Genomic DNA, 21,308 nt, shown 5'->3' with positions numbered 1-21,308 from the left:
CTTCATTTCCTACTTAGGGTGGACTTGAGAGCGAGGGGAGCGAGCATGTAGGAAGAAGAGTGCTTGAAGAAAGAAATAAAAGCACAGTAACTAGCACTTCTCTGCAATAATATTATCAGCCTGCTGAGAGCAATTACAATAGCACAGACAGCAGTTGCTTTACTGTGACCTTATTGAATTAAATCTGAGGGAAAAAACTCTGAGATTCAGCAGGGAATTTATTAGAAAATTTTAATGCCAACTTAAATGTGATCCAAAGGCCTCAATATTAAAGGTCATATCCATTACTATACGGTGGGAAACCTCTGTTCCTATGTTCCACCCTTTCTTAGCTTTGTTTTCTTTTGTAAGAGCAGGTCAGAATTCTCCTTCCCTCAGCTTCACAGCGCTCTGTTAGAGGTGCAAGATTGTTATTTACATTTTAAAAAGCAGCAGCCAGCAAGTTAAACAAAGAACTCCTATGTTACTTCAAAAAAAAAAGTTGAAAAAAAAAAGCCAAAATCAAGTGGCAATTAAGAAATTGATGTGCTATGGAGCCTGATTTTACTACCTAACGTGGATATATTAAACATGTAACCTGATCTGCAGTGAATTATTTGCTGCGGTACTTTCACATGAACTATCATCATATGTGAGTCAGGTTTAAATTGATTACTGACTTCCTCAGAAAGGTAAAAGCTGTCTAGTGATTTCAAAAATCAAATTCTTAACTCTTGATCATGATAAACCTTTGAAGTTGGGAGTACCTACATTAAAGTCTCATGAGCTGAGCCTTCAAAGGCTCCTTGTTTGTATGTTGGCAAGCAAAATGGTGGCAGTGGTACCCAGGCACTTCTTCAAGCCCCATCATTCACCTATGTATCTGCAGCTTTCAGCTTTATAACATGGGTACTGCCCATGCTTAGCACCTGTGAAAAATATGAAGTGCACTGTGCTGTTCACGAATCACCCTCCGGAGAAACTATTCCCCACACGTCTGTAGGGTATCTATATGCAATTACTACTATTTAGCTGGAGATTTAGGAAAGAAATGGAAAGAAAGATGGTCTGTACCTTATCAAAAGAGGAAAAAGACCAAAACGTATATAGCTACACTGTACCCATTTTTTTTCAAATATGAAAACTATGGTGGTACACTACATAAACACAGATGTTTCATCATTAATGTAGAGAATACAGTTCCTTACATATTACAGAAAAAGTTCATTTTCACTAGAATACTTAAATAATTTTGGAGCTTACGTTTTATTGGCTTTCACTGTAGCTTGAGCTCCTAAGCGCCCACATTACTTAGCGTAAATGTGTGAAGACAGGTTCTGGATCCTTGCTACCAATCTGCTCCGGCCCCCTCTGAACACAAGAGCCATCCTTCCTCCTTACACTACGAAAAGAGTCACTATAGATGTTCGTTGCATTTCTTACTTTCCTACTAGCCTCAGTATTCATTCAATGCAGGGTATCAGAGGAAAGGAAGAAGGTCAAAAGACAAGTCTCCTATATCATGCTCACTTAGGTCTCAAAATACATCCCACTTGATGACCTGGTAGTAGCAATTTTAATCTTCCTCATACATAATGGAAAACCTGGCAGCTGAACTAGTTCTACCCATAGTTCAGGCTGTTAGCATTAAATATGTTTTTGGAAGACAGTGCATGAAAATTGTCCTTTCTCAGCTTAATTTACACCAAATTTTACATTCTTCATGCCAACAGCCAGACTAAACTTAGTTTCATATAATTCTCAAGTAACTTGGCAGGTTTTAAACCAAAAATTTAAATACAATTTCAATACTGCAGAAAGGTCACCACTTCTTAAAAGACATTAGTACATTGACCCAAGCTCACCCATCTATGTTTGGATGAAAACTACCTCTATTTCAGAAGCTGTGCACCTATTTATCAGTGGCATTTATCAGCTAACATGCCATGAGATTAGCCATACCTTTGAAACTAGGTCTAACTTACTCACACATGTACCCTACCACGAAGCCCTCTATACACAACATGAACGTACTTAATCCGTACTTAATCAGAAGACTGAGAGGTAATCTGATCAACGTGTATAAGTATCTGAAGGGGGGGGTGTCAAGAGGATGAGGTCAATCTCTTCTCTGTGGTGCCCAGCAACAGGACAAGAGGCAATGGGCATGAACTGAACCCCAGGCAGTTCCATCTAAACCTGAGAAAAAACTTCTTGACTGTGAGGGTGACAGAGCATTGGAACAGGTTGCCCAGAGAGGCAGTGGAGTCTCCTTCCCTGGAGATATTCAAAACCCGCCTGGACGTGATCCTGGGCAATGTGCTCTAGAGGACCCTGCTTGAGCAGGGAGGTTGGACTAGATGATCTCCCGAGGTCCCTTCCAACCTAAACCATTCTGTGATTCTGTGATTCTGTAATCCGCCATGATAAAGAAAACATCAATGGTTTTGTTTTCTGAATTGCAGAAAGAGATCTCTTCACAAAGAGATTGATTAAACATCCTTTTTTAATGTGTTTTGACTTGATAACCACCGCGATTTAGTTCACTGGAAAGCTGTGTCTTATCAGTCTTGGCTCATTCAAAAAAGGAGGAAGAAGCCTAATGCACTGTTTCGAACATTTGCAAGCATTACACTGGGTAGGATGTCATTGGGCTTCACAATAATATTCATACTAGCGATAGAAAAAAAATAAATCTACCAATAATAATAATCTAATAACAGTATCTTATTTGAAACACAGCAAAACACAGTGTTTTGGAGTACTAAGCTACTAGCCTAATCAAGTCACACCTCTTACTACGTGAGGGACCTTGAAACTGGGGTGAGAACAAGAAAGACAGGAGGAATGGGGCTCATGATCTGGCTGATCTTGAATTGGTCATATGAACAGGAACCTTGCTACCTCCATCAAGATCTAGTTGTTTAAATTGGTCCTTTTCTTTCCCTGGTGAATTTTTTACTCACCCCTGTCTCACCACAGAGCTTCTCCTATATCCTGAGAGGTGTTCCAGTTGTTCAGAAATATTGGTTATACTCCTTATCCACTTTTTCAAATCATGACCTGCTGTTCTTTCCTAAAACGTTTGCATTTATTTTTCTAATCTCATTTTCAACTTCAAGTGGAACATCCCTCTGACTCTATCTAAAATACCACTTAATTCTACAGCATTTCAATACGATTGATAAATAACAATTAATTTAGTCAACAGTTCCTTCTACAAGCCAAACTGCACCATGAAATTAGGCCCTACCCAGTAAGGTATGAAAACAAATAATTTTATATAAGATTTAAATCTAACAACATTTAACAACATTTAAATCTAACAACATTTAAAAGTCTAACAAGACTTTTATCTTATTTTTTTTGTGCGTGCATGTATGTTTACTCGAAAAGCTCCACAGTTCGCTGTTAAGAGCCAAATTAAAAAAAAAAAAGTAAGAGTGGAAAAAACCACAAATGGTTACTTCTCTGCTTTTTACTTCTCTGCTTTTTCTTTTCCTTTTCTGCTGTGCAGTCACACTGGCTCTGCTTAGTAAGAAAATTACCACGTCAAATGTTAAGTTTTGCTTCACTGCTCATTGGACAGGGTTTTTAATTCTCAACTTGTCTTCAGTGCAGCCAGTAAAATGTCTTATGACAGACACAAGCAGTGTGGTCAGCTTTCTCTCTAAGAAGATTTTCTTCTACAGCTTACTGCTGCTTGGGTCTAGTGGGGACAGAGAAGACAGTGAGCTACATGATACAGGAAGACTGGGATAGACAGTTGCAAGACTTGGAATACCCTCCTTCAACTCCTGTAACAATCATACTTTGGCAACCTGGACAAATAATTTAGGTCTCAATGCAGCAAAGTCCTTAAATACATGCTTAGCTTTAAAAAGAAGTAGCCTCATTCATTTCCACTCCATGCCTCAAGGACAGGTTATGTGCTCAAATGCATAGCTTAAATCAGGGTGTTTTGACCTCTGAGTGCTCAGTCTTACTTCTGTAAAATAGCGGTAGTAATATTAATTCTCTCTGTCCTTTGCCTTGGTTATCCAGTGGGAAGTAGGAAAACAGTTCCAGCCCTGACAAGTCTGATGGGATGGCACAGCAAATGTACAGGTACTAGCACACTCACAAAATTATTAGAAATAATGTTAGCAAAAATTGCACTTTGAAAAAATTTGCTTCCTTTTTCTCTTGTAACACATGCTATACATGTGGTAAAGGTATTTTACTGTCATTTCAATGGATTAGTTCTTTAGAGTACGCTACAGTGCATGACTTTTCATACCAATTTTTTCTCCTCTTCCCCCGTAAGCATACAGACAAATCATTTAAAACATGTCAAATTGTTTAAGGAGACTCTTACATTTTTAATGTATGAAGTTAACCATTGGCCTGATTTATTATTGAAGTTCCACTGTTATAACTTGGCAATTAAGAAATATTGATAAATGTAAACACATTATTGATGTCAATTAAAAAGCACAAGATTGATTAACCTCCCACAGGTATACTGGCACACGCAGTTAGGGAGTAATCACCCTCAGTAAGCATTCACTACTGACAAATGAGCACAGAAATTAGACTGCTGTGAGAAAAAAAAGTGCTTTCAATTAAAACTAAGATCATTTAAACACATAACCAAAGCACTGGGTCAACAAAAAAATCAACAGAAATACAAACAAGATCTGTGTTAACAGAAGAGGCTAAGTGACCAGGTGCTCTTATTAGCCATGCAATCTGATGAAAAATGGTTAAAAATTGCCAAAGCAACTGCCACCATGTGATTTATACTCAAGAAAGAAAGACTATGAACACATTTACCCATACTGTAATATTCACAAAAGCTCTAGTCAAGGACAAGGCTTTGCTGACAGGATAAACAATAGGTTTTTGTTTCAAAGTATATATTTATATACATTCCACAGGTGACCAAGTCAGATCAGTGAACTTGAAAGCTGGACTTAATGGCTCACTTTCGGCAAAATGAACAGTCTAGGGAGGATGTTCAGGCAGCCTATACCACGGAGAAAAAAAAAGAAAAATAAAAAAATGCATGTACCTGACACCCCAGAGAGAATACTAACAGGAATCAGTCAATTTGTGATTTAAATACGACCAGATAAATATGGGCTCCTTTACTGTTACTGGTTTTACTTGCATTCAGAACTAATGTCGTGGCATAATGCTCGTCACCAAGATGAAGGGCACTGCAGCTATAGCTTTTAATGACCAAAAAAAAAAAAAAAAAAGAGTCACCTCAGAAAGCACAGAGCTAAAGACAGCAGCAATGCAGCAATACCAAGGAGACTGCGTAAACACTAATTAAACTTCTCACTACACTCTTATCTAGAAAAAAGTCTTTCTTGCTTAAATTTCCAGTGGCCTGGATCAGACATACTGATATTGGAGTCTAGCAAACATAAGCAGCTTAGTATAGAGAAATTATACAGAATTCAAATTACTGTAAAAATAATAAAACTGAAAGATAAACCCTGAATGATAAGGCTTACTTGTTTGAAAGAGCTTTATGTGAAGAGATTGTCAAAATAAAGCTAGACGACTGTGATTCTACCTCATTGCAAAACTTGGTCAAATGGTACTAGTGACACACAACGTTTGGTGCTATGCTAAAACACAGACGTAAACAAGGCACGGTCCCCCAGAAGATTACCAATGCACATAAACAGAATAGAGAAAAAGACCTGAAGAAAGCTAAGAAAGCTTTTTTTTAAATTATTTTTATTAAATTTTTATTAAATGACAGTTAACCTTGTTGGGGTTTGCAAATGGATCAAATTTTGACAGGCAATTTTAAATGAAGAAAACAACTAGCATCTGATATACAAAAGAGGAGTGAAGCAGGAGTCATGGAGCAAATAGGACAGACAGAGCTCTTTTCAGGCTGGCCTTCTGCAGAGAATGAAGACAAGAGTAAAACTGTTTACCTGACAAATCAGCAAAGGAAGAACTGAATAAAGGCATCAGATTTAGAGAGAAAGAAGAAGGTTTTACACATTGTATATTCAATATGCAGAAGGCGGTGGGGAACATGGCCATGCGAAAGGCCAGGAAAGAAGGCAAGTTGCTCCCCTGGAAGGTGACGATCGGGAGAGATATATATTCTGATAGGGACATGAGTAACAAAACACATGTAAGGTTTTCATCAGGTGATAAGTTTCGTAAGTAATACACAACACACTGCCACACTTCCCTTTTTTTCTGTTTGCTAAAAACAGAAAACCAGATCCCCCACAAGCATTCAGCTCTACAGCACACTGGCATCTCCAGGATACCACACAGCAATAAATAAATACATAAAATAAAGCTGCTACAAGCTGAATAGATGAATATACTTCAATATTAGAAACTCTGATCCAAATCCTCCCTCAACTGGCACTACTACAAATCAGGATGGCAGACATCAATTCAAGATCCCGTGGTTGGATTATAAACATGGCAGAAGGCGTTTGAGCTTTGATCAAAAAGATTTGCATTTATTTCTACTTTCCCTCTCTTGGCAATGTTTTAGATTTACATTAAGACACGCAGGCACTTGCTACTACTCACCTCATTTGGAAGAAGCCTACTTGAAATTTTATTGGAACAGCCATCCCTACGGGCTGTACTCATTTACACACTGGGCGGAAATCCTTGGGACTGAACACGGGAAAGTGGAAAGCATAAGAAGACAAATGGTAGATGAGCACACCTCCCTGAAATGAGAATTTTCCTTGATTCTGGGGCTTTCTTCCACAAAGACTGACAAAGGCTGACTGTTCCTAAAGTTACTGACCAGACAAGCTGGTGAAATTTGCTTTTTTCTGAGTGGAAGTTTACATCTAATATTGATTTGATGAAGTGTTACACGCTGCCAAGCTAAATTGCTCACTAGAACAGAAGTCCTTCTCCTGTCCTTCAGACAGCCCTCCTCTATGCACAACATCAGATGATCTGAATGCATTATATAACTATTTATTTGTGGTAAGGCCCCAGCCTCAGTGGATTAGCCACTACACACATGTAACAAAAATAATGAGAGCTCTTTTACAGCAGATAATTAAAGTATTTTAAAAGCAGCTGCCAACACTCAACAGTCTTTATTTTTTTTAGGAAAGGTTACTGTGTATGTCAAACCCTGTGTTTTACACTAAGCTTTTCCATTATAGCTCTTACACCAGAAAGACAAAGTTCCATACCAACTCTGAATTGCCTTTGCTCATAGCCTGAAGCTTACTTCCAAAGCAGGGTCGACTTCTGTATTTAATAATTTCTGCCCGTAGAGCAGAAACTGCCACATGTAATTTAGTCAGCAGGGCAAACAACAGCAAATCATTTGTGAAAGCACAATCTCGTTCTGCATCAGGAGAGTTAGATAAAAGTCTAAAGAGTAACACTGCTCTGGAGACTCCAACAGCGGTAACCTGGAGAGCAATACCACCTGAAAAGGGGTAGAACGTCTGCCACCCTTCCTGCACAGTCAGATGTCTGAAATTAAGCTGACATGACAGATCTGGGCCTTTGGCACCTGTTACAATACTGAGGATCTCCAAAACTATCCCATATGCCAACTTGAACAAGTTATTTGAAAAAGTTGGCAGTAGGAGATCTTACCTTGTTAGCGATGCCCTGTAAAGGGCCAAGCTCTGATTCACCTGGGTTTCAGTTCAAATTTACCCAAGCTTTTTCAAAGTGATTCCTACTTCAATTTCCTCCTTCTTGTTCTTCTTTTTTCTCCCACCGAAAAGCTTATGACCAACCAGCAGACATAAAACACATTTACTCTCATACTGTAATATAAAAACAGTATAGCTCTGAATGTGATGCTTCCTCATTTCAACTTTAATTTCAGGCTTTCTTTCTTTTACAAAAAAATCCAAAAACCAAATGTCATCAGATGTCATCAGTCCTATCCTATATTATCCCCCTCCTGACTATATTAAGTGTTAGTCTGCATCTGCATCTCTTTCCAAGTAAAGAGCACTGAAACTTAACATAGAATGAGGATTTCAGTTTTTTCTTTCATTATATTATTCCTTCTAGGCTACTGTTATAAAAGAAGAAAAATACAGATTTGTATTTTTTGAGTTCTGGCTTCATATAAGCTAGAAAGTAAGGTCAACTTGAACGAAGCAAATGACATATATCACTTCAAGGAAAAAATCTACAATAAAAATCACCCAAAGAACTCTGAGATTAAAAAAAGAACACACAGAGTATCTCCCAAGCTCCTCCTACCCCCATAGTGCAGTAATTCAAATTCAGTGTCTGGCTTTGCCACAAGCTGCCATCATAATTTTGGTAAATGCACTTAGGAGACTGATTAAAAATTGAATTAGTCAATGCAATTAAAAATTGACTACCGGTATTGCAACAAACTAGGGGCAAGAAAAGTGGACGAGAGTCATGCTAACCACTTTCAATATAACTAACTTCTACACGGCATTGCAATTATTTCAAGTGTATAGGTGCTCTAATATGCCTAAAAAACGATACAATGCAATGACTTGATTAAACTCTTTTAATGGGATCATGAGAAATCATCTCATCATGCTGTTCATCTCCTGCTCTTCCATAAAACTTAGCATTTGACTCTTTCCTACTTTTAGACTTGTTTTAACAAACAAAACGCTTGGGAGGTAGGGACAGACTTCTGTATGCATAATGTAGGCTCTACCCCTGTTAGCTGCAACTGTAACAGATGCAAGTACCTGACACTAGTAAAAGAGCAGTGAACTTCCTAGGACATTCCTCTTAGGTAAGAGCTGTTAAGTCTATTAATTTGTGGAGAAAAATAGATCTTTGCCATTGAGATGTGAAACTGAAAATTATAAAAAAAAAATTATCCAAGGTACTTGTTAAGAAACATAATAAACTAATATATGATTTTAAAACTCCTCCCCAGTGACAGACTTGACACAAGCAAGCCATCTCAGCGCACCAGCATAACTTGCTGCTCCCAGGAAAATGCAAGTGACTTGCCTATATCATACACATTTCTGAATAGCAGCACTCTGCGCTGCACTCCTGTGAATTCAAAATGTTTAGAGAGCCTTTCCAGCTTTCTTTTCCTCTTTGCTTCAGAACTGCTGTAGTGTTATCAAAGACATCATATAATATTTTATACAACTTTCTTGTATACTCAGAAAAATGATATAGCAATATAACTCGTAGCCTAAAACTACTAATAGGAATTTTCACAATAAACCCTCTCCTGCTAAAGGCATCCAGCCTATAGTGCTCTGCAGTATAGACACACGTTATCTTCAGGTACATGGAGTCTTTCTTGAGGGTTGACAAGTTCTTTGAGACAGTCAATTCCGATTTCACTCCCAACTGTGTAAGTTGGTATCAGTCCTCTGAATGCTTAACCTATATGCTTTCAATCCAGAAGTACATTCACTTTAGCAATTACTAATTTACCTGCTATTGTTGCAAATCAATCCCAGAATTATGAGAACTGAGCTATGGAAAACAATGGGAATATTTGCTGATAATACCACAAAAGATAGGTACTAAAATCCAAAGCAGGTGCAGTATGCTGCAGTACAAAAACTACTTCTACCTTTTATTTCTTAGAATAACTATAATTGAAATTGCTTGTCTTGCTAATATTGTTTAAACATGCTTTAATATTCATACTATTTTGAATTACAGAAATATGCTTCCTTACACTGTAGATCTATTATTACCAATTCATAGTAATATGAGTGCTGTATTGGTATATTCATTCAATATCATCTCCACTACCATTCAACTGTTATTTGAATCTATGATATTGCTAAGATGATATACAGCCAATGGATGCCTCAGGAAAGTGCAGTACTTCAGCCATGTACAGCTGCACTGGTAATGTCGCTTATTTTACTTCACTAAATTCTTTTTTTTAAAAGGCCATAGTAACCATATTTAATAGAAATGGCAAATATGGATAAACACAGGAATACGAGACCAAACTCTCATACGAGATCTGACACTGTTTTTTTTATCAAGGCATAGTCCAGAGGCATTTTGTTAAAGAACCAGAGCTAAAACCACTATAATCAAAGAATACTGCAGATATGACAATTTACTTACAACTTGCTGTGGACACGAAATATGCTCTGCGAGCACTCAATATTTATTATTATCAGTGGAACCTTTCTAATAGAGTTATAATTAAAAGCCATGTTCCTTCTTCCTTCCACACATCTGAAAGGAACAGTAAGTATAATCAAGCTTGAGGTCAAACAATTCAAACCATATGAAAAAGCAAAGTCTGCACTGTCCATCTGTTCTCTTAGAACATGCCTATGACCGACCAGCTCTAAAGCAAGCAGACCCTCATGTCTTAACTGTCTAACAGTTCACCACGTGTCTTTTGTCTCCATGCGAAAGATCTGTGTAAAGTACGATTCTCGTTGGTTTGGATTATTTAAAAGGACAAGCAAATGTTGTGAAATGTCAGAACTGTTTTACTGAAGAGTACTTCAGTTGTGTGATATCAAAAACAGTACAGTTGACACTAAAGCCTTCAGATCTGCCAGAAAATCCAGAGTAATCCTTCCTAGCTGGACAACAAGGTGACTAGTGCTTTCCAGTTGCAATCTAAAACTGAGAAGAAAGTATTTGTGGAAGGAGAGTATGTAAGAATGAAACATCCTATAAATTAAAACAAGCATTTAAATAGTGCACATGGGTCTGATATAGCTTTTCGTTTTCACTAACAGAATTCGAAACTTGAGAAAGCATGCCACAAAGAAAACTAGGGAAGACTTTCAAAACTCACGGTATTCTCATATTTTCAAACTGGCTTCTATAAATCTTGCATCTCAGCAACAGCAGTAATGTTTTAGGGCAAACTCTCCTACCACTAACACATTCAAATAGCAACAATTACTCACAAATTAAGCTGCATTAGCATAGTTGGGAATGACCGATATTAGGTCCCATGAGTGGTGCCATTATAATACAGGGTTACAACAGCCCATGTTCTTTAAGGACCTCAAAGACTCAGCCTCAAAACTTGTTAAACTTTCTATTTCAAACTTTCTTGTGAGAATGCACTCCTCACAATGCCCTTCTTAGAAGGAAGATGCGACAAATTGTGCTGTCTACATAGCAAACACAAAAAGTCTCCAGAAACTGTGGTGAGAAAAGAATCCGAGTTGTTCCCTCCTTTAGCCAACCTATTTTTAAATCAAAACCAGTAACAAGCAGACGAGGACTGAGGTGGAGATTAATTTTCCTCCATGCTTTTCAGTTTCATAAAGCTACTTTTATAACATTCAAGCAAATTGTACAGTGACTGACATGAACAAAATGACAGTAATCCGTCACTATTTCACATTTCCCCATCAGGTTGATTCAAAGTTATTTATGAACCTTACACTTCAATGGCCACTTTGATGACTAAACCATAAATTAGAATGTAAAGTGAATATAAATTTGATTTCAGAGTAACAACAAATTGTCAGCAAAGCGGGATATTATTTAATTTCTATCGATACGCTATGAAAAAGTCAGCAATACCAAGATGTGCTACATCATAATAAACCTCAAACTTTAAAAAAAAAAATGCGCACTGTATCTCATGTTTGCTTCAGTGCTTCTGCGTTTAAAAATAAAAGCACTTTATATAATGCTTGGTTAGTTTTAAATATAAATTCTTAATAATGTCAGATGACTTCATTGCTTAGATCATTCAATTAGTGAGCAAGAATTAATTTTTTGTCCATAGAACATGATTAAATTTGACAGCAAAAAAATATTAATATGAATTGAGACTCTAAGGTTTTTAATAGTTCTGATGAAAAGCAGGCATACTTAATGATAAAGAGGGTTCCTTTTTTTTCAATATTTCTCTCTTGCTCTACAACTGAAATGGAAATGACTGTAAAATATAGTATAAATTGAGCAAAGAACAACAGCTCTCTCTCTCTTTTTTTTAGTAAAACTTGTTTTGGGGTGGGATAGAACTCAGTAAAAAAAATTTTAGTTACTCAGGCATCAATAAGTCATCCAGGAACACACGTTTCAAAAATTATCTTGCTAAATTAGTTTTCTTTTATGTGGCATGATGCAGCAGTGTTAAAAAAGGGAAGTTGTGACAAACACTCTCCAGTACGCCTGATTTTTCCTGAAATTGTTTCAGGACTTTTTCCTGAAATCCTTACATGGAATGATACCAAAGCGCAATCCAATCGAAAACTACTTTAGCAGATTAGTTTTGCATATTGGAAAATCCCTTAAATAGTTGAGATTTGAAAAAACAAACAAACAAAAACTTGTGACTTTAGTAACAACCGAGATTATTCAGCATTTTACTGATATGTCCTAGTGATAAAGACAGGCCTCAAGAAACAAAAGCTTAACAGAAAGACATTTAAAGCAGTTTGCTTGACAAATTGCTTGTTTATAATACATTTAAGATAATTGAACTAAGCACTGCAGTTTGAAAATGTTAGTAAAATTAAAACATAACAAGGTGAGATTTTCATATTTGGAAAATTCAAGTGGAGCTATTAATGAGAACTGGAAACCTACATGCCGCATTTCCCTCTGAACTTCTTCCTGGTTGAAAAATTCATACCTATTTATAAAACCTTTTAAAGTAAGATTTATGTATTATATGGTAGGACAAAATGTGTCTCTCAAGGATTTCTCTCAATCTGTAGTCAAGAAAAAATTCTTATCAAATAAATTCTTTGCCATTATTATAAAGTTGCAAAAGTGAACAAGTAGCAGATTAAAATGGTTCAGTTGCTGTAATGAAAGAAGTAGAATCCCTGCTAAGAGAAAATAATAAGTCTTGTCTAATTTTTTATTGCTATCATGTTCTTGAACAAAGTATTAAATGCACAGCATTTTTATCACTGCAAAATACAGGCTGGTGTATAATACAGTTACTTATAGTTCAAGTACAGGCTCATTAGACATATCTGTGTACGTATACAGATATGCTTGTGTTTATATGTGATCAAGATGTTCACTAGCACTAGCAGCCAATGAACACAGGAAGTCCTTAAACCCAACCTACTCCTTCAGAAAGGACAGTGAGTGGGTATACTGGTCAGAGATTAATCAAACCAATATGCCTGCCTGTTACTCCTGCTTTTTCCAACACATCTGATAGACCTATCTGATACTGACTGACAGTCCTAAGGGTAAAACAAAAAAATTCATAAAAGGTGCAAGACAAGACCCACACCCTAGAGAGGAAAAAGCCGCCCAGCCAACACTCTTTCAGAGAAGTGGTATCTTATTTTCAGTGCCTACAGTAACAAGGTAATGTGTGTGTTCACCGGACTCAGTTAGAAGAGGTGAGTTTAAAATAAAACTCTGTCCCAGATCTCAGACGAGTCAGTAGAATCTCATTTTCCCAAAAGAAAAGCTGGAAAGTTTTTGTTTTAGCAAGACTTATCCAGCATCTGACTTAGAACTGCCTTTTTAAATTTAGGCTCACAGAACCAGTAAGAGTCAAATCCTACCTGTATTAAGTTGGGGTACACTGAACATTTAGGTATTACAAATCTGAGCCCTCATTTCAGTAGCCCAGCTTCACGTCTGTAAAGCCAGAACAGCATTTCCTACCTATTTCTACTGTTTTGATATCTTGATTTTGAACCTTTTTCAGAAAAAGAACTTGTGACTATAAAAGAGTTGCGCCAAGTAGGTCCCAGTTGAGATTTTTTTAAACCAAAAATAAATTTAATACCACTTCAGTCATTCATTTCATAACAAAATGGTCATTGTGGTAGCCTCACTAGTGTCTATCGGATTTATCAGACAAAGATATAACGTATGCATTCTTATTCATGACCGTCACAGAGCAATTTTCTGACGTATCGACAGAAATTTATCTCAGCTACAATCCAGAAAAGATTTTCTCTAGCATTTCACTATGGGATATCGCACGTTCATAACTGTTACTTCTTTGATGCAGGTTTCTGCAAGTGGCAGAAACTGACCCCCATGTTTTCTTATGTTTTGCCACGCTCTAGTTCGTCATCTTCTCCAGCCTCTAATGCTTCCCTGCAGATGGGATCTGCACACATTGGATATCAAAACCCTCCAAAGTAAACCCTCAAAAGAAGAACTGAAAGTGCTACCCATCATATACAGGTATGGGAAAAAAACCCTGACATTTGAATATGCCTGCACTGAATCAATCCAATCAGAATTTTATCTTTAAGAAACCTTTTTTAATATAAAAATAGGAATCTTTGCCATAAAAATACACAACAAATCTATAGGAGCACAAATTCTAGAGTATTTGCAATCTCAAACAAGGGGAATGCTTTCTATTGTTTACCACGTTGCACAGTTCTAAAACAACACTTATTCCTGTGAGCAGAGATTCCAAAGAAATAATTAATTTAACTTGCACTAAAACTTTCATACCTAATTGCCAAAACAAAGGGCCTAATTTCTTATTGACATAAGAATCTAGCTGGCTGACCTGCTGGTTGTAAAAAACATGTTATAACAGACTATGGAGGACTAGGTACTTAAGAAATATCTTTCTTGACTCTTGAGAGCCAGGAGAGACAGGTCCATTACAATATTTAGAAGTCATATTGACTAGCATCAGTAAGTGCAGTCTTTGCAAGAGGAGACGGTTTAGAGATTAAAAGCACCCTCAGAGAGTTGAGGCAAAGGAGCTTTCTTTGTCCAAATTTCCAGTCGTCACTTTAGATAGAGAGTATGTTTGAGAAGTAACTAAGTATCTAAAGTTTACTGAAGTATAAATCATATCTAAAAGACACGGTCTCCAGTGGAAGGAATAGAGATGTTACGTTACTCAAAGCAGGGCAGAAAAATATATTGGCAGTGACTCAGCTTCTTCCAAAGGAAAATCTATTACCCTGCTTGGATACATTTAGCAAGCATTTGCTTACTTCACCTTAGGATTTTCCTGTTCTGCTATTGTTCCAACACAGAGCCTGGAGCTGGCGAAAAATAAACTCCAAAGTCAAGACTATTCAGAGTGACGAGCAGGTCACAGTCACTCTTCTAAACCTATGATGGAAGGAGGGGAGAATGTGGAGAGGAAGTGTAATATATGTGAGCTAGCAGAAATAGATTAAAGGGAATATTAATGCAGAACAAAGGAACAAAGTGAAGAGGTAGTAAAACTAACAGTGGAGAAGTTAAAGGAAGAGCAGCACGTAGGCTTTTGACGCAAGGCCTGCTCAGGCTAATGGAACAAGAATCACTAAATTCCCTATTGCAGCCGTCAAGGGGAACCAGATGCTTCCCACACCCTCAAACTCAGATGTAGAAACCACTGTTCATCCAAAGATAATTTGAGCAAGGATCTCTTTTTCCCATCTGTAATGACTGAGGAGTGAACAACTCTTCACTAAAAAGAGAGAAATAAAGTAAACCTACCTGCCGATGGATAATCTCTAGGTTTGCTTTTGCTTTATTCACTAGCTCTTCTATTTTTTCAGAATCTTTTATATTCTTGTTTTCTCTGAAGGCGTCTCTTATCCTTCTGATGGCATACGTTCTAAATGTAAACAACAAGAAGACATGTATTTGTAAATGTGCCACAGTTAGGACATTTCAATATTCTTTAAAACACATTGAAATTTTTTCTATATATTGCATATATGTATATAGTATATATGTACATACACATATATTTTACACACACACACACCCCTATGTATATTTTTTCCATGTATATACACACGCACACATTATTTGCCCAGATTTCATACACATCTCTTTTTATTCAAGGTCCTGTGCTGTCTGAATTGAAACAGTGACCAGACTTTTTAACTAAAAAGGTGGTTTTACCGGCACTTATTGCAGAAAAGTTTCATACTTCATGTACTTAATCCAGTTGTTATAGCTCTGCTTGCTACTGCCATAAAGAGGCACCACTGCCTGCCAATATTAAGAAGCTTCTTAAAGCTGCCGATAGTACTACTACTGTTGGATACCCAGCCTGGATAATCAAAGGACAAACCTCAATGACATTAAAAAAAGCCCCAAAACATAAAACCCAAAAAATTACCCCCAAAATTATCAGTGCAATTATTCCTAGCATTCTAAAGGTCATTGGTCACAATGCTAACCACTAAATAAATTACAGGTTTTTACCAGTTCTGACTTTGTAACATGGCAGGCACCAAAGGTAGACTGAAGGATCAACCATGCTAAAAACTGTCCTTTCCCCTCTGCCCTTTCTTTTCCTGAAAAAGCACATTTCACCTTTCAGTCCAACCTCCTCATCCCTTTCCCCCGCCTTTAATTAAAGCCAATAAAGAACCTTTGTGCAGTCTGCAGTGCACTGCTCAACAAAAAACAGGGCCAATTTCAATATTAAAATACAGTTTTCAGACTGAGCAGAAGAAACTTTCATTACATACTTGCTTGGGGGTTAAAAAAAAAAAAAAAAAAAGGTGGTCAATTTATCCTGCTCAGCTATCTTGATAAACTCCTAACTTTCTACCAACACACCACATAAATACTGTATCTACTACAGACAGCAAAACCCTATGTTTGGCATTGAAAGGAAAAGGAAGGTTGCTGCAAACAACACAAATACTAGACTACTTCAACCACTGTTTTCCAGTTTTGTATAAAAGTAAAACACAAGGCACAAGTCTGTCTGAAACATGATCGTAAAAACCCACAAACACAACATTAAAAAATTAAAATATTGGTGGAGGGGAAGAAAGCAGGGAGGAAAAGACCATGAAAGATTAACAGCCAGACTCACTCCACACCATTAGATGGTGCTATCCAGCTCTTAATGCAGGTACCATGAGCCAAGTGGCATATTTTCTGCACAAGCTCATAAATAACACATTTCCATCACAGGAACCAGGATGGTTATGGAGTGCCACCCTGCTGCCACACACCAGCAGATGGTGTGTGCTTTTAATTAGGGCCTGTTCACCTGTAATGTGACACTGGGGTGTGTGAGTGAGCGTGTGTGTGCTTGTATGTGTGAAGTTAATAGAATGCATTAAATATGGAAGCTCATTCTCATCTGCAGCTGGTGTCCTAGCAAGACTTTAAGGGGAAGCTGCTTATTTCTCCTGGAGAAGAAACAACCTCAAATCATTGAGATATTGTTCTTGATAATGGATGAATTTCAAATCATCCTGCATATATGTAGAGTTAAGCTGTGCATAAACATAGCATACTTTCTACAAGAAAGGAATAGTTGCCAAAAGATACAGAATCCTAATGTCAATTTTTCTTAGCTTAAAAGCAAACAAAAGAACAACAAAAACAGTATGTATCCACTATTGGGTACAATTCTTCCAAAATGTGATTCAAATGAGTAATGTTATCTACATAAGAAAGATCAATGGGACTAAAACAAATTCTTGTTCAGTGTAACATCCATGGACTGGTTTTTGTACAGATGGTGCATTAACTGACCCAAAAGTCGTTGAGAAAGAAAGGCAATACACTGAAAAACTGCTCTGATGACGCTTTCTATCTGTAGTTGAAAAGCATCCTGCACTGTCTTTCCCTTTTACAACTTCTTTAAATGCCTATGAATGTTAACAATCAAATTGAGTTAAGTTATATAGGTTTAAGTACAAGCTTACCTTTATAGGTACAGCATTACATCTCCGATATTTTCTAAACACACTTCAAAGAATAGCTCTATATCCTGGTACTCTAATATTAAACTTACACTGAGATTCAAAATATCATTGAAGAAACGGAAGAGCTGAACTCAAAGCTCAAATCTAACACTATATTTGACTGTCAAACATCCTTTTTCCCCATTGAGAGGTGTCAGGGGAGCAATGCCAACTTTCCAACAGCCAAATTCTTTCAAAATTATGTAAAAAGTGTTAAGTCAAGATACAAACACATTGGACATTTTTTAAACAACAGCTTTTTATATGCGACAACTGTTGCAAGCAGCGTCAGTTCTGAATCCCAATGCTCTCTACACTTCTAGAGTTTCTAAACTGTGTATATAACAAAATCTAGCAGCAATACTAGGATTGCAATACTGCTGCAAATCTATGAACAGTTGAGCTCTTTTGAAAATATAGTAATGGGTGTGCAGCAACAAGCTGTAAGGATATATATGGCATGAAGAATCACAGAATCACAGAACGGTTGAGGTTGGAAGGGACCTCTGAGATCATCTAGTCCAACCTCCCTCCTCAAGCAGGGTCATCTAAAGCACATTGCACAGCATCGCGTCCAGGTGGGTTTTGAAAATCTCCAGGGAAGGAGACGCCACAACCTCTCTGGACAACCTGTTCCAGTGCTCAGTCACCCTCAACAGTAAAGAAGTTTTTCCTCATGTTCATTTGGACATATATCTGTTTTTCTAAGAGGATTACTCCAAAGGTCTTCTGGTTGATGAACAGAGACGGGTCAGTTAATCAGCTATCATTACGGTGTGTATTTGCAGTTCAATATGCATAATATACCAAAAATGATCATGGAGGTTTTGAAGGCACAGCTCAAAATGCCAGTGGCAAAGAGTACATGGCTATCTTCATAAAAACCTGCAACATTAACCTAAAAGAAGCACTACCTGAAGACACAGAAAGAGACAGAGAGCACCCTGGCACCTGCCCCTCCCTCAAGTTTTGTAATTTATGGAAAGTTATTTACCTGAACACACCACTGATACATGTAATTAAGGGAATACAGCTCTGCAATGAGCTTAAGCCAATGTGAATGGAGGGGAACTGCTGCAATTTTGCCACTTCTGGCAGCATGAAAACCCTGCCACCTCCTCAGACTAGCGCTGTCCATCTGGTTACCAGACCCTGGAATGTGTCAGCGCAGCTTGGCAAACTGACAGAAGACCAACGCACAAAAAGAGTGAACTGTTTTTTGCTGCTGGATTAGTGAGCTGAACTGGCTTTTTGCAGGGTTGGATGAACATTAGTGCTGAGGAGGAGGGAATACAGAACTACGGATAAACACCGAGGTAGTTTGCGAAAGATCCCACTCTGAGAGAAGCTGAGCAAGTCACATAAATCAATGGGGCTCTGCAGTAAGAGCATAAGGAACAAGGTCTCCGGAGAAACTGAGTGACAAAGCACTGCCTGGACCCCACACCAAAACAGCTCCTTGTCTTCAGAAGAGCTCCTAGGAACGCAAGAGCGAGTGTTCATTAACAAATATCATTACAAATGAAGATTGCGTTTCACAGTCCACTATTTTTCTCATCATTCTTTGGGAATAGATACTAAACAATTGCCTGAAATGCACTGAAGTGTTTTTTTTTTTTTTAATCATTCACATATACTGAAATTTTAATAGAAAACACCTTTGATTTTATCTTCTGCAAAGATTTTCCAGATAGCTAGAGACCACAGGCCCCAAGTAAGAGTGTACAGTTAAATATATTCACTGACCTCTATCTTATAAATACATACTCACTGAAACACTTTTTGTGATCCTTACTTACATGCATCTGTCACACAACTAAATCCCAATTAAATCAAACGTATGTACTTAATGGGTAATAGATTCAGTATAATGGCCTCAGACCAAAGTCACTGCAGGTGAACGACTATGCAAGGCAGATGTACATAAGTAGAAAATAAAAAGAATGGTTGGGGGTTAATATGAGAAAAATGCCAGGAGCAAGGCATTAAGACAAACTCATAAGCAAAGGGCACTAACTGTTAATGCTAAAAGACAACAATGCCCCTAAATAATAGCAAATATAAGGGGTTACGGTTAGCAAATACATTCTTTTTCCTTGTATTCAGTCATTAACCTCTAATTTCAGAGAGTCCATCTTTTCCTTCCCTGAAGCACAACTGAAACCCTATCATGTGTCATATCCTCATAAAAATGGAGCCTACAAGAAGTGAAATCTGAAACAATGGCTATTAAAGAAAAACGAAATCACAACACAGGTACTTCAAAAAACAAACGCTGTTTGGGGATTTAGGTATTTTTATTTCAAAAATGTTTACTTATCTGATGCCTGACCATAAAATAAAAATCAGTTTTCTTTTCGAGTCTTCACTCTTTATCTTTGTACTCTGCTAAAATAGACAGTAAGGAAAAAAAAAAGTTGAAACACTGTGCCCAGCATACTTGCTTTTAACTAGACAGCACTATGTCTCAAAAATAAATCTGGCTAAGCCATGTTTGTCTCCACACCACTTTGCATTTACCAGTACTCAGGACACACTGAAGGTTTAAGTCATCTTTCAAAAGCAGCTGTATCAATATGCTGACACTTAAGCTCTGTGATTGTGAACAAAAACAGTGTATTAACGGAGCACATCACAGTTAGACGCAACATACTGCTAAACATAATGGCTATTACAAACTGTTAGCCTTTGAGCATTGATACAAAGATTGAAGAGGAAGGCTGTGATATATAACCTCTACAAACAAAATGGATCACAGGGGAAGAGGCCAGAGAATTAGAATATTCAAGACTTTTTCAAAAAAAGGAATAAAGTAAAATAAAATTTTTCCTTATTAGCTAAAGTTGTATTTAATAAATTACGGTGAGCAAGCAGTACCAATCTCTATGAAATCCTGCTATGGTTAATACTTTTGAAATCAGTGTATGATGCTTTACTTAAGGGGACAATGTGCAAAAGTGAGATATGCATACAGAGTGTAATACTACTGTATCAGGTGAGGGATTCTTTTTATAAAAGGTCATTATTCCCTTCCCAAACTCTATTTTGAACTCCTTTTTCTACTATTTCTCCCTCCCAACTGAGATCTTTTAATTTAATGTAGTGACAACATGAATTTTCAGAATTTCCCTTTATTACTGGCAAAACATGCACCGGATGAGATTCACCTCACTGAACTAACGTTCAGAATAACATAAAATTTCACAATGGAAAGTTTTCAGAATAAAAAGAAAAATTCTGCAGAAATTTCATTTTCGGTTACTTTTAGCTTTTATTCCTTGGCCAGATATTAGTGCAGATGCTTCCATACACAGAACTACTTCAGAGGGAAGGAATATTTCCATATATATGCATTTATACATTCACACACGCACACACATATATATAAATTCATGTTCCTTTTTTCCCCACAAAGGTCTCACTAAAAGTCACCAATAAGGGCCGAGCATCAGATGCGGGTAATTACCACTTAATAATAAAGACAATAAAATAGAAACATTTGACAACAAAATTCTTTTTGAGACTGCGAGATAAAAAGACTCACTTTAGACCAATAAAGACAATACATTCTTGTCCACGTCTTCACACTTTACAGAGAAGATGTAGTGATTTGTTTTGTTAAATACAGCAACAACATAAAAGGCGTGGATGTAATGTTTTATCAGCAACTTTGTTGCTTAAACTCCATCACTAGACACGTTTTCAGCACTGCCATCTCAATTTACAGCACAGCAAAGGTGA

General features: G+C 37.2%; 1 protein-coding gene across 3 annotated transcripts in view; it reads right to left on the bottom strand.

Moving 5' to 3' along the window:
• Positions 1-21,308, bottom strand: part of LYRM4 (LYR motif containing 4) — an 88,908-nt gene that overhangs the window by 52,666 nt on the left and 14,934 nt on the right. For all 3 annotated transcript variants that reach the window (XR_011139089.1, XM_068931941.1, XM_068931940.1), the window contains exon 2: positions 15,343-15,463. Coding sequence is in view for 2 of the 3 variants with exons in the window: in XM_068931941.1 (XP_068788042.1) it covers positions 15,343-15,463 (121 nt within the window). In the remaining variant the exon portion in view is untranslated. The remainder of the gene's footprint in view (positions 1-15,342; positions 15,464-21,308) is intronic.

This window comes from Struthio camelus, chromosome 2 (assembly GCF_040807025.1).
Source record: "Struthio camelus isolate bStrCam1 chromosome 2, bStrCam1.hap1, whole genome shotgun sequence".
In the NCBI taxonomy this organism is placed as follows: Eukaryota; Metazoa; Chordata; class Aves; order Struthioniformes; family Struthionidae; genus Struthio; species Struthio camelus.
Note: the sequence above shows the minus strand (reverse complement) of the source record. Positions and strands in the feature narration are given on the sequence as shown.